The 16,674-nt window shown below is 31.4% G+C and overlaps 3 protein-coding genes across 3 annotated transcripts; all 3 read right to left on the bottom strand.

Moving 5' to 3' along the window:
• Positions 1–343: 343 nt before the first annotated feature.
• Positions 344–4,797, bottom strand: LOC129900872 (NADH dehydrogenase [ubiquinone] iron-sulfur protein 5-B). Its single transcript, XM_055975948.1, has 2 exons — positions 4,564–4,797; positions 344–688 (listed from the first exon to the last, which is right to left on the bottom strand). The coding sequence occupies exons 1-2, from the start codon at positions 4,711–4,713 to the stop codon at positions 590–592; spliced, it is 249 nt and encodes an 82-aa protein (XP_055831923.1). The 5' UTR covers positions 4,714–4,797; the 3' UTR covers positions 344–589.
• Positions 4,798–5,696: 899 nt separating this feature from the next.
• Positions 5,697–7,006, bottom strand: LOC129885532 (chitinase 2-like). The gene is made up of 2 exons (XM_055959837.1): positions 6,747–7,006; positions 5,697–6,246 (listed from the first exon to the last, which is right to left on the bottom strand). The coding sequence occupies exons 1-2, from the start codon at positions 7,004–7,006 to the stop codon at positions 5,697–5,699; spliced, it is 810 nt and encodes a 269-aa protein (XP_055815812.1).
• Positions 7,007–13,201: 6,195 nt separating this feature from the next.
• Positions 13,202–14,673, bottom strand: LOC129900859 (guanylate kinase 2, chloroplastic/mitochondrial). The gene has a single exon (XM_055975941.1). The coding sequence runs from the start codon at positions 14,336–14,338 to the stop codon at positions 13,424–13,426; it is 915 nt and encodes a 304-aa protein (XP_055831916.1). The 5' UTR covers positions 14,339–14,673; the 3' UTR covers positions 13,202–13,423.
• Positions 14,674–16,674: the final 2,001 nt, after the last annotated feature.

Raw genomic sequence — 16,674 nt, 5'->3', positions numbered from 1 at the left:
AGTTTTTGTTGCACCCATTAATTTTCTACCAATAACTTGAAGTTTAGACTAATAAATAACCACTAATTATATTAAACTTAGAGTCAATATTCATTTTCTTTAGGTAAAAGGGTACATCATTCTATATTGTATCAGGTTATCTACATATAACAATTTATGGATTTATCAAAATAGGTAAAAAGAATGAGATTTTTGGCAACTGAGGATGTTACAGATCATTTAGCAAAATTTTAGCTCTTTTCATTCTATTCACGATGCAGACTTCCAGATTGGATCGTCGCGAATTTCATATTATACATGATATACTTGATGAAAATGAAAGTTCAATTTAAGTGTCCCAGAGTTTCAAGAAAGAACTGATATCATTAGTTCAGTGCCAATGGTAAGAAGCAAATGTGCCCTTAAACATATGTTGCATATCACAAGCAAAACAAAGGACACATGAGAAAGAAACTGAACAGAGTCATTTCAATGATCCAGCTCACATCAAATGCAATTGATTTAATTCTTTATTTCAAAATTCAAAACGACATACAGTTTACTTCCATGTCTTTTGGTTGATAAAACCATGATTGATTAAGAATAAAGGTCAGTGATGACCACCACCATCTCCACCTTCCTTTTTCTTTTGGGAAGCAGCTCTTAACTGGCGCTGCTCCTCTTTGTAGATTCGGTTCCTACGTTGATACTGCAGTAAAAGAAACAACCCTGTAACTAAAGAGTATAATGAAAAGTACCAGAACGGTTTATGAATATATTTGAGCCATCAATTTCTAATGTTTTTGACCTAGAGAATTCCACAGAATTTTACCACATCAAAAATGACAACATGGATTGAATAAGTCAGTAATTGACGGCTTGAACAAGAGGGAAAGTGAAGACGAAGATGACCATATATCCATTTTTTTAATTAGTAGGGGAGAAGCATATTTCTTTTTCCCGATTTTTCCTTTGTGACTATAGCAGGTGGGGCAGTAACAGAGTAGAGAAAGAACTGTCAACTGTACAAGACATTGACAGTAGCCAACAGTAACGGAGTTCTACACAGTCTGTCCCAGAAAAATAATGAGCTTAAGGGCACCGGTACACCATATGAGCCCTACAAGTTCATGCACCTCAAGGATTCAATATCTCTTAATCTTCAGTTGTTACATAGTTCGAAGTGCCTAAGCTCTGCAATTTTTAGGTAGTTTGATCTATCGTTAGATAAATTTAACATAAAAATAGGAAAAAAGCATTCCTTAGAGTTAGGAAAATTTAGGGATTTCCTGATTCTACAACAAAGGTTATAGGGCCAATTTGGGCTTATTTTGTTGTTAAATCAGAAGAGAAATCAATCAAATTTAATGAATTCTAATCAATCAAAAAGTATGGTCCTGGACATGACCAATAACATTAACATAAGCAGAACAAGTAGGATAGTATATTGGTAATCTAGGAATATAAGTAGAATTAAGAGGTGCAGAGGATCCAACAAGCTTTATCTACAAATCGTGAAGACCGAAAACCAAAGTAACATACGGAGTTTGAAATGTGTCAGTAGATTAGTAGTCCAAGAATCTAGGAAGAGCACGAAAGCATCCAAATAAGATGCAAAGAAGGGGACTAGGAAACACAGACACAATACCTAATTTAACATATTGAAGTTCAGAAGACACACACATGCCGGAAAATGTCTGACATAGTTGTTTCCTTTTTATATTTTATTCTTTCAACGGGCAAGGACTATTCTTGGATAGCAAAAGGACTTTGCTCCAAATTCAACCTAATTGGAAGGAACATAGGCACTAGACAGATAACAACGATCACAATTTTCCCCAAATATAATTTCACAAAATGTTACGACATGCAAGTCCATATACGTGAAGCATTTTCTAGTTGCATCATCTGATTCATGGAAATGCATTAGTGCCTAAAACATCATAACTAGTCAAAAGAAGAGGATTCTACAAATTCATGCCTCTGAATGACAAAGACAAGAGCAGAGAGAAGTATTGCCCATTGAAATTAATGATTAAGACGAGCAGAGGAGGATTGTATAAACAGGGAGGACAGACATCTATAAACAGCTTTTGCAGCTTCTTTCCTACTACTTCACCAATTTCTAATCTAATTTCTCGATCAGCTGATGAGGTTTCTACATCTTCTCAGGACCATAAAACACCTAGCCTCAAGCCCCCAACTTATGAGAAAAATCTTGGCAGTAGCTTGAGGCACTCCCAAGAGAAAAAATAATAATGCTTCTAAGAAGAGTATATAGTAATGCTGATCAATTAATGAAAGAGCCAAAATCAAATAAGAGGAGAAAATAGCTGTACAAATGAAGATTCGGCTTTTTCTGGGACTCTATTAAAAAATTAGCTGTTGTAATGTTTCCTAAAGATATAGTACAAGAGTCAATGCACACAAGGTGCTTAACTAAAGATGTTCCATTTCAGTCCTTGTAAATCAACTACTCTCATTTCCTACTTATAGCAATGCCTTTGCTTTCATGGCTTCTCTAACAAACACTTGACCCTAAATTTTAATTTTAATTTTCGATAAGAGTGAGAGACCCTAACTAAGACGAATCAAAGAGGTATGTGTATGTCCAGGTATAACTTTTTGATCAAAAAAAAGTCCAGGTATAACTCCAAAATAGACAAAGAATGGAAAACCACATTGTTCTACAAAGAATGAGAAAAGATCTCTAATCTAAGGAATTTAAAGGTCTTTTGAGACAACTTCCCTCCATTGATATAGGCCTATCTCGTCTTATTTTAAGACCCCCCCCCCCAAATAGAGCTTAAAGGGAACCAGTGAAACTACTCCATTATAACTAATTCAAAGTAACAGCAATACCGATATAAACCAAGTAAAAGGTCAATTGACATTTGGACATGATTTGGTTGAAATTTGAAAGGGAAAGAAGAGCAAGTTGAAAATGAAAAAGGATATTTGGAAGTTGAAGTAGTGTTTGGACATGAAATTCACTTGGAAAAAAGTTGATGTATTGTAACTAAATCATTATATTACTCGAAATACTCTCCTCAAACTTCGAATTCTCTATTTCAACTTTGAAATGATGAACAGACTGATAAACAGACATTTATTTTAAATAATATTTGAACATTTGAAATCATTTCCATGCATACTTGGTATGTCAGACATGATAGCTGGTGACTTGACATCAGCCATATGCATAGTTGGTCAATTTTCCAATAGGTTGACTTATAAATACCCACTTTCTCCATTCCCCCATAAGATTCATCAGATGTAATATTTTTTTCAACATATAATCATAATCTTTATAGATATCTTTATTCATTGGTATTCCAAGATAGAGTGCAGTACAAGTATAAATGGACTACTATATCTGGAGGTCCTCCACGATACATGGCCAAGCAATCTTTTCTTATTTTATGTCTATGTGTGCTACTTGAACTATCTTTCTGATGTATTGTTTCTAATCTTGTATGATCTTGCAGACTGCATATCCATCTTAACATCAACATTTCTATGTTACTTGTTTTATTGATATGTTGAGACTTAGAGGACCAATATTCACTACCATAAAAGATATAAATTGCTAGTCTCACAACCATTCCATAGAAGTTTCCCTTAGCTTTATCAGATATCTTCCTATCACATACTAATCATGTAGCACCTCCTCCACTTCAACCATCCTATTTTCATTATATGTGCTACATCTTCATCTATCTTGTCATCACATGTAAGACTAGACTCAAATATCTAAATTGTTTGCATTTAGGAAATATAGTCTCGCCCAATCCCACTTTACTTTTGTTCTTCTTATGGGGACAAACTTAACAGACTTGTCAGCATGTATACTACTATTGTACTTCTACAAACCTTACAATCCGAAATTGTTTCTCCCTAGTTCCATCTATTCATTAACATTGTCACTTACATCGTCAATTAACAAAATGCGCCAATTCATCAATAAGTAGAGTGAACTAGTAAGATCTCAAGACAGATTTCCAGTGTAAACACACAGTTACGCATAAGTCCTCTTTATCTGCTCCTACAGCCCCACATTTATAACCACACCAAATTCAGCTAACCATATACATCTAAAGTTATTGGAGGAAATGACAAAATCTATACTTCGAGGGAATTTAAATCTGAGAAGCTTTTATTGGAAATTCCACAGAATATGATGTTTAATCTCTTCAGATATTTACACACCAACCAATTCAGCTTATAAATTATCAAATCTCTTTAAAAAGAAAAACTAACTTATCCTAAATACAGCTGACTGCTGAGGACAAAATGCCTAAAGGAACTGCTGACTTATTTAAATCTATACTTCGAGGGAATAGAAATCTGAGAAACTTTTATTGGAAACTCCAGAGAATAGAATGTTCAATCTCTTCAAATATTTGCATACCGATTCAGCTAATAAAATATCAAATCTCTAAAAAACCCTAACTATCCTAACTACAGCTGATGACAAATTGCCTAAAGGAACTACTGACTAGTTTCAATCTTCAGGATAAGAGCGATTTTAAGCAAAGGTGAAAATATTCAAAAGATCGGAATCAAATGAATCGAAATGCATACCTCTTTGGAATGATGAAGACACTCGAAGTAGTCTTCTCTAAGAAGTGTACAGTCTTTGGGCTCCCTGCATCGAGACATACACTCACTGAAATCCATCCAGAAATCATAACATCGTCCTTTGTTCCCTGTAATTCCCCATCCAGACGCCATTGGAGTAAACTCTTTCTTCCTCTGCTATGGAAATTGGCGAATTGCGATCAGAATTGGATGTTCGTTTGTTAAGAGGTATAGCGGATCCAAATTTGGGCCAAGACCCCAGCATTTTCTACAAATTCAGGCCCAAATGTTTGTACAAAAGGGAAGTTTCACTCATTTGACTGATCGGCCAAAATAATTACATTTGTTGGTCAAATATATTTTAAAGAATTATTCTATTATGTATATTTGTATATATTATAAATTAATATACCTAACTATTAGTTTGGTGGACATATATACAATGTAAAAGTTCCTTGTTAAAATTTGATAAATAGCCCTTTTTTTATACTTGTAAATTGATTTTTGTCATACAGTTATAAATTTTAGATATTGTCAGGGAGGTTTACGTATAAAAATTGAAGCTCCAAAATAAATAATTATTTTTAATGACATAGTTAAAAAGTAGCTAGCTCACACTATTAAACAAATGTAAAAAATAGTCTGGATAGTATTTTAATGATCCCTTTATTCTAATTTTCTAGATATTTTGATTATTTTATTAGGAATTAGGACGTTGTAATTTAAAATATGTAAAGAAATATTATTGTCCAAGTGGGAGGGACTGATCTTTTCGACTTCATAGGAGCAAGTCACTGAGAAATAGAGGTTTCTGTTATGAATTTTCTAAAAAAACTAATGTTCACTCCCAAGTTTTTAATAGTTATAATCAAACTCATTTTCACTTAATTTTAATTGACCTAATCAAAGTCACTTTTTTTCTTAATTCAAAATTTGGGAGGTAGTTTGAGTTAAATTCTCTCTCAAAACATACATAAAAATATATAAAGATCGACTAACAATATTTATATTTCAAAATGTAAATCAGAATCATATCAAGTACAAGCCCACACTTTTAAAGTGGGACTATTGAAATCTTCTTATTATTTTCGCTTCAATATTACAAACTACACAACAATAAATCACGTTAATATATTTCATACACCAGTAGAATTTAATAAAAATGCTTGTATTTTTCTTTCATAGTAATAATTATCCTCAGCAGAAGCATCAGCAGAGTATATCATTGCACCATTAACATGAAATCCATTACCTTCCAATAATTTCAAAGCATCAAAAAATGCATCACCTTGAATTCCTCTTCCATCCACTTCATAGCTAGGAATTACTTTCTCCTTATCAAATTGTTCACTCCTTAGAACAAAAGCCTTCAAATAACCTCTTGGTGTAACAACTTTATCTGTATAAAATTGATGATTTACATAGTCAATTGAATCTCCATAGTTCTTGTATAACTCTATGTATGGCAAAATTGTTCTATAATATGGTGCAATAGTTGCAATAGATATAACACTTTGGTTCTTCAATAGAGTGATTAACTCCCCTATGCAATAAGCAAAAGTTTCATTGTGCTTTGGGAATCTCTCATAGTCAATATCAATGCCATCAAGGTGATAGGTGTTGACAATTGATTTGAGGGAAGTGAATGCATTTGATAGCCATTGTTGAGTGTCGGCTGGCTTGTACCTGTCCAGAAATAATATAATAAAAAGTATGTTTGAGTCTGTTGATTTAATGTAGCGAATAAGCATCAAGTACTGATAAATACCTTCAGATGTCGAAGCTAATTTTAAAAACAAATAACTATGTGATTGATAGAAGTGTCGAATCAAATGATAAGCAATTAGAGTATTAAATAAAAAGTATTTATGTATTTAAAGGACCAATGAAGGAATTAAATAGAATAGAAAAATAAATAAAAGTAGTATGTTTTAGGAATTAGATAATGAATAATATATTATAACTTAAATCATAAAAGATTTGGCCAATCCAAAAGTGTTTAAAAGTTATAAAATCATAAAAATTCATACTGATTTTATCTTATAAGCACTTTTAGTGTTTATCAAACACGTATAAATAACTCAAAAAATATTTATAAGCTAGTTTAACCTACTTATAAACTTAATCAAACATATTAATAATTTGTACTTTTAATAAAGTAAGACGGTCACATAATGCAACAATACCAGTTAAGGACTTTTGACCCTAAACTCCAACCAGAAAGGCTAGCCAAGACTTTGACATTAGGGTATTTGGATTTAATTGATGCAACTAAGTTTGGGGTAAGTGTTGATGCCCAATAAGGTGAGAATTTGCCATTTTGTGGGTTCCCTAAAGGATCAGCATCAATAGCAAAGCTGAGAATGAAATGGAAGTCAATTCCCTCATCTATTGGAACATCATCAAATGCTATTGGTTTGCCTGTTGCTCCAATATACTCCATCATTACCTTCCCATCTGAAAATTAAAAAAAAAAAAAAAAGCTAAAATTTGAGAAAAGGTTACAAAAAGGATTTTTTTTATATTATCAAGTTAATTAAAAGATTCAAACGATATTTTTAGTGATGGGTGGGTGAATAACACGTAAAACCTTGTCTTTGGGAGAAGAATAACAACTGGAACGGCTATAAATACTCATGGCTGATTAGCTCATTGGTAAGACAATAGCTTAACAAGTCACTGAAAGGAACATAGGAGTTTATCACTAGGTATTTGACCAAATAGGATCGTCGAGTTCCTATCGAACATATCACTAAAATACCCCTAGAGGGGGTACAAATTGAATAGTTTCATTTTTATATAATTTTCTAATTGTTTCAAAGTATTATAAGTTAAATTAATTAAATTCATTTTTTCTTGTTCTATCCCAGAATATTCATTCACCTGAAACGAATAAGTAATTATTTATAATAAGTGAAATTAATTACTGAAAAAATAGGCACATACAAAATAATTGGGAACTATGATATTGCTGTACTATCAGTGTATTTTATTTTATTTGCTTATAAACAATTATTGCCTGATTGTTTTCATGACCTTAATGTGATGATATAAAAATATTAATTATATACTTTAATACGAAGAAATTAATAAACTTTTCTGATAAAGATTTAATGTAAATACATTAACAATTTTTTTTTTATAGTATTTTTGTATTTGAACCGATTATAACATGTTATTCTTTTTATTTCTACATTATCAATATATAGGCTTGTCATAACATACATTATTTCCGTCTCATTGAAATCATCAATTCCAAAAACTAAAAGAAAAAATATAACAATCGCACACCAAATTTATAACTCATGTATAATATACATATATTAGTGATCATTAGGTAGAATATGTTGTTTTTGGTTTAAGCATATAAAGAAGAACAAAATTCAGAATAAAAAATTACAAATTTTGTGCATTAGTATAAGACGTAAATTACTATATAATTATGACATAAATTTAGCTTGAGAAAAAAAATATACAAAATTAAAGAAGAACAAATAGAAAAAGAGGCAATTCATGACTTACCACAGAACTGTTGAAAGCTGAATAATAAAGCAGTGAGATGAAGGAAAATGAAGAGAATTTTAGCCATACTTAATTGACTTATGTTCATTCAAATAAAAGGAATTTTGAATTTAACCCTTCCTCTTTTTATATTATAGACTCATAAATTAAAAATAAAAATAAAAGCCGGCTAATATCTTTCTACATACTTTAAAATTTTGTCATCAAAAAATACTTTAGTTTAAGTCTAACAATGTGAAGCTGAAAAAGCTCCTTGTTACAAGGCAACTATGCCAATTGCCGGTTTTGGAAATCACAAGAAGTCTTCTGGAAAAAAAAACTATCATTTTAAATTTTGTAAAAAGAAAAAATCCCTTATGCTCGACGTCAAGAGATTATTGTTACCATATGAAAGAATTATATTAAAGAATAACTAATTATATTACTGTTGATCACTTGTGAATCTTTATAAAATAATAGTAGTTGAAAGTTTGTAATCACCAATATTTAGTTATAAAAATAGCATGGCCGAGATGTGTAAATATCTTCAGATATTATGATATTTTGTTTATGAATTATAGTTTGCTCACTTGTAAAATTGTATAACAATTGAATTATTATTTTTATTATTTTCACAACTTGTGATTTTGTTGTCTATGAAAAAAAGCACAACTTAAAAACTGTCAACATTGTAACTTGTATGTACATTTTAATGCAATTATTTATAATTTCATAATGCAAATAAAGTAAAAAATGCATTGAGAACTCATTTGTTTTCATTAAAATTAAGATGCCTACCTGAATTTGAATGCGTAAGATGTTCTCTATATATCTGAACACTGAAAAATTAAAATTATTTATTTTTTAAAAGATTTAAATGTGTACGACCAAGAGAATTATAAAATACAAAATTTAAAAGTTTAGTACTTTTTTTTTTGATTTCCCACCCGATGTTCAGAGCCTCAACTAAATTCAGATCACGCACTGCAGGGCCCATTCGGAGGTGGCACTCGAGACTTCTGATTAAGGGTGAAACAGTTCCACCACTGTACCACAATCCATGTTGGTAAAAATTTAGTACTTAAATATTATGTCAATAATATATTTGAGAAGAAATTAACATAACGCAATAAGACCAGCAAATTGATAAAATATGTAATATCTAATACATTTTTATAACAATTTAATGTATTTAAGAGTGAAAGATCAAAACACATTAAATTATCCTTTTTTTTTGGTTTCTTACTCATCTTCCCCTCGTATATGATTGTGTTTTTATACACCCACCAAAGCTTTTAAACGAAAACTATTAATATCCTATCAAAATGCATATGAAATAAGATAACAAAACACTAAAGAATAAGAACACTAAAATCATTAAAAGTCAAATATAATTTGACATAATTTCATCCATGATTTTTCTTTATCAGATCCAAAGTCTAACAAAGGTATAAGATTTGATGCTCTATTATTTTTCAAAAGAGAACAAATAGTAATTAAAAAAAAGTTGTGAAAGAAATCAACGTTCGTGGTATAAGATCTATGAAAGAAATCATTTTTAAGAATTTGTGGAAGAAGATGTCTGTATTTTTCTTTAAGGTGTTTTAATATACAACTTAATAGTTAAAAATTTTAATGTTAAGGTCTAAATATTGTTAAGATAGGTTCTTAGATCAGACCGAATCACATCTTATAAGAGCCAATACGTGGTAAAATTTAACAAAAAATTTGGTCAAGATCTTTGAATATGAATCTAGACCCGACATATAAGAGGCGGTTTGCCTCATTTTGGAGTAAGGTAACTGTTAGACATTTATGATCGATCGCGGTAAGCTGCACCAAATAATCAATTTAAAGAAATTTAGTACCTCGACAGTTACGTATCCATGCATGTTAACATTTTAACGAGTAGATAATGAACATTATGAGAGCAGAATACCACGCAAGACTTTACTTAGAGTTAAATTATAAATATACCCCTTCTACTCACTTGTAATCCATCTTATTTTCGTTGCAAGTACTACATAAGCTCTCAATTTTCAATAAAACGTTCAAGCTCTAATTTTCCCGATGAGATTGTTGTTGGTGAAATTACAAGATTACAAATTATAATTGAAAAATAAAATGAAGAAAATAAATTTTCTTCTTGGCTGAGGCGCGGATATTTCGCTCTCTTTAAGGAGATTCAAGCTCACTGCAACAAATCTTTTCACTGGTCCATCAGTAATCCTCTTAACTTGTCCCCTCCAGGATACAACAACCTTATCACAAAATGTAACTCAACAAACTCTGGATAAGAGTTGAGTTTAAAGCTCCACAAAAAAGAACATCTCCCTTCAATTAATAAGAACTCTCTTTTTTGACAAACTTAATACACTCAATGTTTTCTTGCATTTCAAACCAAAGAAGACCTCTCTATTTATAGGAGAGGAAATCATTCAAATATGAAAAAAAAAATGGAATGCCATCATTATCATTTAGTGCACCATTATGATTTAGTGCACCACTTATTAGAGATAATTAGGTTAGAAAATACATAATGAAATGAATAATTTTGCACTAACTAAAGATGATAATGAAATACATTTTTATGTACTAAAGAAAAATAAAATAAAAATGACATTAAATGTCATCAATGGACAATTGCTAAAATTACAATTTAATAAAAGGTTAAAATGCCACACTAACGGATTGCATGATAGTTTCGCTGGAGACAATTTAATAAGATATTTTTTTACACTTGTTGCTTTACGGTTCTTACTTAATAATTATTTCAATTATCAGTCATTAGGCATCAAAAAACTAATATTTTTTCATTATAAATTATGTACCCTTTACATTTAAATATAAATTTAATGGTTATCCTAAATTATATATTTAAGGAAAAACTGATATTGACTTTCATTAAACACCGGAAAACTAGTAACTTATGTGTCTTTTTGAACAAGAATGTGGAGCACAAACACATAGAACTTTTTGTTTTTCATTTGCAAATATAGATTTCAAATTTGTATAATAATTTACTACTCATAAAGTTGACCTTAAACCATAACGAAGCTTCCCCTGCACATGCGCATCTAATAATTCATAATAACAGATTTTTTATTTTTCTTTGGTTTTCCACCGGTGTCCAGAGCAGTGAAGCCTCAAGTAAATCTGAATCGCGCACTGCAGGGTCCATTTGGGGTGACCTTCCTTTTTAGCGAAGGTTCCCATCAAACATCTGAAATATTCTTCCTTAATTGTCCCAAGCTAGAAGAATATATTGTTTGGTTTCCCGAGCTAGAAGAATATGATTCTTGCTCAAAGGTAGTGAATATCATAAATAAATTCTCATAAAGATAAAGTTTTATCTAGGCATGAATTTGAAATATTCTTTTATGAAGGTAGTGAATATCATAAATAAATTCTCATAAAGATAAAGTTTTATCTGGACATGAATTTGAGATATTTTTTTATGAAGGTAGTGACTATCATAAATAAATTCTCATAAAGATAAAGTTTTATCTAGGCATGAATTTGAAATACTCTTTTATGCCATAACAAAAGGCGATACAACCAATGGAGTTGTAAGGTCAACAACTATTTTCATTCACTTGATCTTCAAAAAGGAAAATCAAAATATTACCATTTGTTTGATGCTCTGCTAAACAACATGTACACTAAGAAACAATGCTAAAGGCTAAAAGATTTTTTTAAAAAATTATTGTTGTGGCTGAGGCAGCTTGAATGCACCTCAACTAATTTCATGCTCTACATACCACCTTGCACCAACAAGCAACATGTATCAAATACCTCTGTTCACCAAAGCTATAATAGATGGGAACTTGAGACCTCATGATTCTCATTTCTCAACTTAATTCATTGACCACTAGACCACGACCTTGAATGCAAAAAGGCTGTGCTCACCCACCCTGGCCGATGGGCAAGGCTAACTATACTAATAGCATGGAGCAAACAAAATTAAAATGCTAGTAAATTAATACAAATCCCTATCTTCAAGGCAACATTATCCCACAGAGACAAATTGGAAGCAATCACAAAGCTTCTAACAACTCAACAAACACCCAGTTGAGTGAAAAGTTGCATATTAAAAGGTTCATACGCCCAGATATAACTAGAACCATTCAGCAACTACAGGACGATAACAAGATTTCTTCTGATCATAAAGTTCTAATAAACTCTGTGGACCGCTTCAGTAGCAGCAAACTAGATATTTTATGTATATATTTTCTAAAATTGGTATAATAGTAACTGATGGCACCCATGCTAAAAGAAAGCTAAATGGTGCACTTGATTGAATGTTTGAGTTGTATGCCAAGATGATGACTATTCTCTAGTTTAGTCTCCCATCTTTCTTTCTAATGCTAAATCAGACAACAATACCTCTTCTCATGGTGTCTGGAATATTGCGATAATTGTGTCTTGCTTTTCATCCATGCTGAGAAGACTACTGAACGAGGGAGTCTCATGCATACACTGAATGATAATATGAATTATCTTTCTTTTCCAACAATTGCATGAAAAGAACAGATTAAATTTTAACAGAGTTGTTCTGGATCAGATGAATAGACAGAGAAAGAGGATCATCTTCTATCTCTATGCAGAACAATGATTAATGGACTCAACGGAATTGGTAACACATAACATACTACTCAAAATGAACATTAATTAGATACATCAAGTTCCAGACAGAGCACAATGGAATAGAGATGCAAACCACCGATGGAATTATTAACATAGGCAACAATTGCCTTTCGTTCCACACATTATCTCAATCAAGATGGTAATATGTTTGGCTTAATAATACAAGAGAAAAGCAACCTCTTGACACTAACAAATTGCATCTTCAACACTCCATTACCAGTTCATGATGAGGCAGTAGGTACAGTAACCATAGGAAAAACTGATAACCCTAAAAGAAAAAACAAGGCACTGGTAGAATTGCTAGTTTCCCTCTGATCTGAAGGATAACATCAGTAGTATGATGAGAATTAGGTATGATGTGCCACCCATGTTGAGCCTAAACTTATATGGGCTTTACTATGCCAATCAAGAAAGCTTTGTTAAAAAAAAAACAAAGTTCCCCCCTCTCCTTCATGACAAAATCTGACTACCTCCAAAGAAAAAGCATAACAAATTTCCAACAAGTATCAAATCATAACGAAAAAGAAAACCATAAGAAGCAACTATGTCATCTATCAAAGGCAAGAAGCAACATTTCGTCTACTTCAACCAACCAAGAGCTCGACAGGGTTAACACAAGTAGGATTTTTTTTTTGCATAAATAGAATATAAAAAAACATTAAGAGTGTTAGCTCAACTTAATCAAAAACAGATCAAAGACTCAAAACCAGACACTCTAAATTGTCACTGTTCTTTGCCTCACTTTAGCTTTCTCAGCATCAATAATAGACTGCACCAACTTAACAGAATTCTCCAACTCCCCTTCTCTATTCACTACCACATAATCAAACTCCCCCATATGCCTCACTTCTTCCCGGGCCGTGGCAATTCTCACAAGCAAAGTCTCTTTAGTCTCAGTCTTCCTGTCAATCAACCTACTAACCAGTGCATCTTCACTCTCCGCCACCAAGAATACAAATACAGCAGAATTTTTCAAAATACTCCTCAGTGTTGCTGCACCTTGTATATCAACTCTCAATACTATATCCAATCCTTTGGCCATATGATCCCTAATTTGTTGTTTTGGTATACCCTTATAATCCCCATACACCAAAGCATACTCCAACAACTCATGTCTCTCAATCATTGATAAAAACTCTTCTTTACTCGTAAAAAAGTAATCTTTACCATCAACCTCACCCGGCCTTTTTCCTCGGGTCGTCGCAGTAACAACAAAATGAATATTCTCCCTAACTTCTCTAAGCCTTTTGATCACAGCATCTTTACCAACCCCACTTGGACCACTAACCACAATGATCAAAGGATGGGGCTCCGGTGCCAATGACTCTGAACTAAACGGAGACCCCACCGCAGCCTCAAGGGCTCGATACAATTCCGCCTTATCGGCAGTTTCTGGGGGTGGTATAGGCACATGGGTGGGTCTTCTTCCTTCTGCCATAGCAGGAAATGATGAGACAAAACGTTTGGACACCCGAATAGGCCTTTGAACCCGGTTTTTCAAGATTCTTTGAGTAGAGAGAAATTGTGGATTAGGGTCGAAAACAGCAAAAGGGTTTGTGAGATTTCGATAGAGGAGAAATGGGTTGCGGTTAGAATTTGCTAGAGAGGTGTAGAGCCTGCGAAATTGCATCGAGTTTATAGGGGGAGGAGAGAGAGAGAGGGGGGAGAGAATATGCTGTGAATTTGGGGGCGTTACTATATAAATGTAGGCTTGAATTATACGAAAATTGATAGAGAATCCGAAGTAATGAGAATCTTCAACTGTCTGGGAGAAGAGAATTCCAGTCTAGGGTTTATCTAAAATCCCAATTCCTCTCTTATACAGCAATCTTGAATGGCTTTGTTTCGTTTCGGGTCAGGGCATGTTATCTTCGCCGGTTTTCTCAAGCATTTTTCAGGCCACTTCTTAAATTGTGTTTCTTATCTTTTAAAAATTAGGGCAAATGGGCAAATATGCCTTCTCAATTTTGCAATTTAGAATAACTATATCCTCATTAAAAATGATGCATACATAGCGTTATTGTTAGTTTTGTCAACAGACATAACAATGAGCTCGTCTAAACATGTTGTATAACGCACTAAATTAATGCGCTATTATAAGTTTTTATCAACTTTATTTTTGCACGTCATTTTATTTGTCTTTTTATTGATTCTGTACTTATATAAGATTTTTGAATATTTATTTTCAGACTAAATATAAGCGTCCATGTTAGCACGGGTCCAATACATGTTAGTTCCTCTATTTCAATTTATGTGACGCATATAAAATTTAGAGAGTCAGCAAAATTTTTATATGTTTTTAAAATATTTTTAGTTATTAGTTATTGTGATTATAGTACATTTTTAACATAATTTTTAAATAATATATATTACTCACTTTGTCCTAATTTATATGGCACAGATTAAATTTTCTGAGTTCCAAATTATTTATAAATATTTCAAATATTCAAATTGTAAATTATTGTGATTTATAATATTTTTTACATTAATTTAAAACAATATGTTACTTCCTCCATCCAATTTATGTAGCACTAATAAAATTTCAAATATCAATCAAATATTAATAATCATGATTTATACTTTTTTTTACTTAATTTTTAAATATATGAGAGATTAAAACAGATAAAATACAAAAATTACATAACTATGTCCACTAAAAACAAGCACGTTGACCAATAGGTACCTGATTTTAAACTCTTATTTACAGTAGTAAAAGTAATAAAGTAACGTGTAAATAAATTAACAAACACCCTATTTTTTTCTTAATTTTGTATTTATTTATTTGCATGATTGGACATTTTGAACAGACTATATCATCTCAAGGAGGATACAATGAACCTATTAATATTACTCAAATTATTAGGCTTATTTGTTTTTAGCTAATATCGATGCCAATTATGAAACAAAGTCAACACGTTAACGTTATAGCAATTGAAGTTTTACTGTTTTGTTATTCCATGCATAGTGACCTAATGCAATATGTTGCATGACAATTGTTTGCTAAAATTTAACTATTACAAAAGTTATAAACACAATGCTACTGATAATTTGTAACAAAAATACATTCTCTCTGACGTAAGACAAGTTGTCTACGTCTTAGAAACGAAAATTAGTCGATTTAGAAAATTAATATTACATATATGAACGTAAGAGTTTTAAAAAATCCTTCATGAATGATGTATTTTACCTTATTTCATCTCCCCCATTCAAATAATAATTTAGATATTTTAATTTTTTTAAAAGAAATTCTACCTTGCCCCACCTAATCCTCCGCTTTTAATTTTTTTCTCGTTTTGTGTTAGATATTTATATACATATAATTTTAAGAAATTATTTTTCACTTGCTGCAAGACCTCTCTTAAAATAAATTTTTTATTTCTGTTATATTTGGTACGCAAGTAAGAATTTTTTTTCCCTAAAATATATGTACATATCTAACACAAAACGAAAAAATATAAAAAAAATATAAATTAAGAGCGGAGGGCTAGATAGGGGGTGTATAATTTTATTTTTTTAAAAATAAAAATAATAACATTTTTTAAGAATGAATGGAGGAGGTGAAATATGATTTTTTAAAAAATATTTAATAAAAGATTTTTAAAAAAAATAAACAAATAAAAGGACGGGGATTTTGTGTGGGGGTGGGGGGTGGGGGAGGGGGAGAGGTGGTGGAGTACGCGAGCAAAATATTTTAAAAATAATTTTTTTTTAAAAAGTAATTTCTTTTATAAAAAAATAATTTCTTTTTGGGGGATAGAAATACTTTAGTCTTTAACTTTTAACTAATATTAAATTTAATTTTTGTCAAGATGAAATATTTTATCCACATGCCAACGTTTTTAAAAAAAAATAGAGAGACTGTATAACACACCACTGATGTGTGTTTTTCCATCTAATAAATGATAGTTTAGGTATGAAACTCATAATTTCAATAATTTATCTATGAACCTCAAAAAAAGGGGATAA

Source organism: Solanum dulcamara, chromosome 1, assembly GCF_947179165.1.
Source record: "Solanum dulcamara chromosome 1, daSolDulc1.2, whole genome shotgun sequence".
NCBI classification, from domain to species: Eukaryota; Viridiplantae; Streptophyta; class Magnoliopsida; order Solanales; family Solanaceae; genus Solanum; species Solanum dulcamara.
The sequence above is the reverse complement of the archived record's forward strand: the minus strand, read 5'-3'. Positions and strand labels throughout refer to the sequence as shown.

Coding starts and splice junctions, on each gene's coding strand:
- LOC129900872 (XM_055975948.1), bottom strand. CDS start 4,713: ATGGCGTCTGGATGGGGAATTACAGGGAACAAAGGACGATGTTATGAT. Junction 689..4,563: donor GTCTTCATCATTCCAAAGAG/GTATGCATTTCG, acceptor CTTTTACTGCAG/TATCAACGTAGGAACCGAAT.
- LOC129885532 (XM_055959837.1), bottom strand. CDS start 7,006: ATGATGGAGTATATTGGAGCAACAGGCAAACCAATAGCATTTGATGAT. Junction 6,247..6,746: donor GGGTCAAAAGTCCTTAACTG/GTATTGTTGCAT, acceptor ATTTCTGGACAG/GTACAAGCCAGCCGACACTC.
- LOC129900859 (XM_055975941.1), bottom strand. CDS start 14,338: ATGCAATTTCGCAGGCTCTACACCTCTCTAGCAAATTCTAACCGCAAC.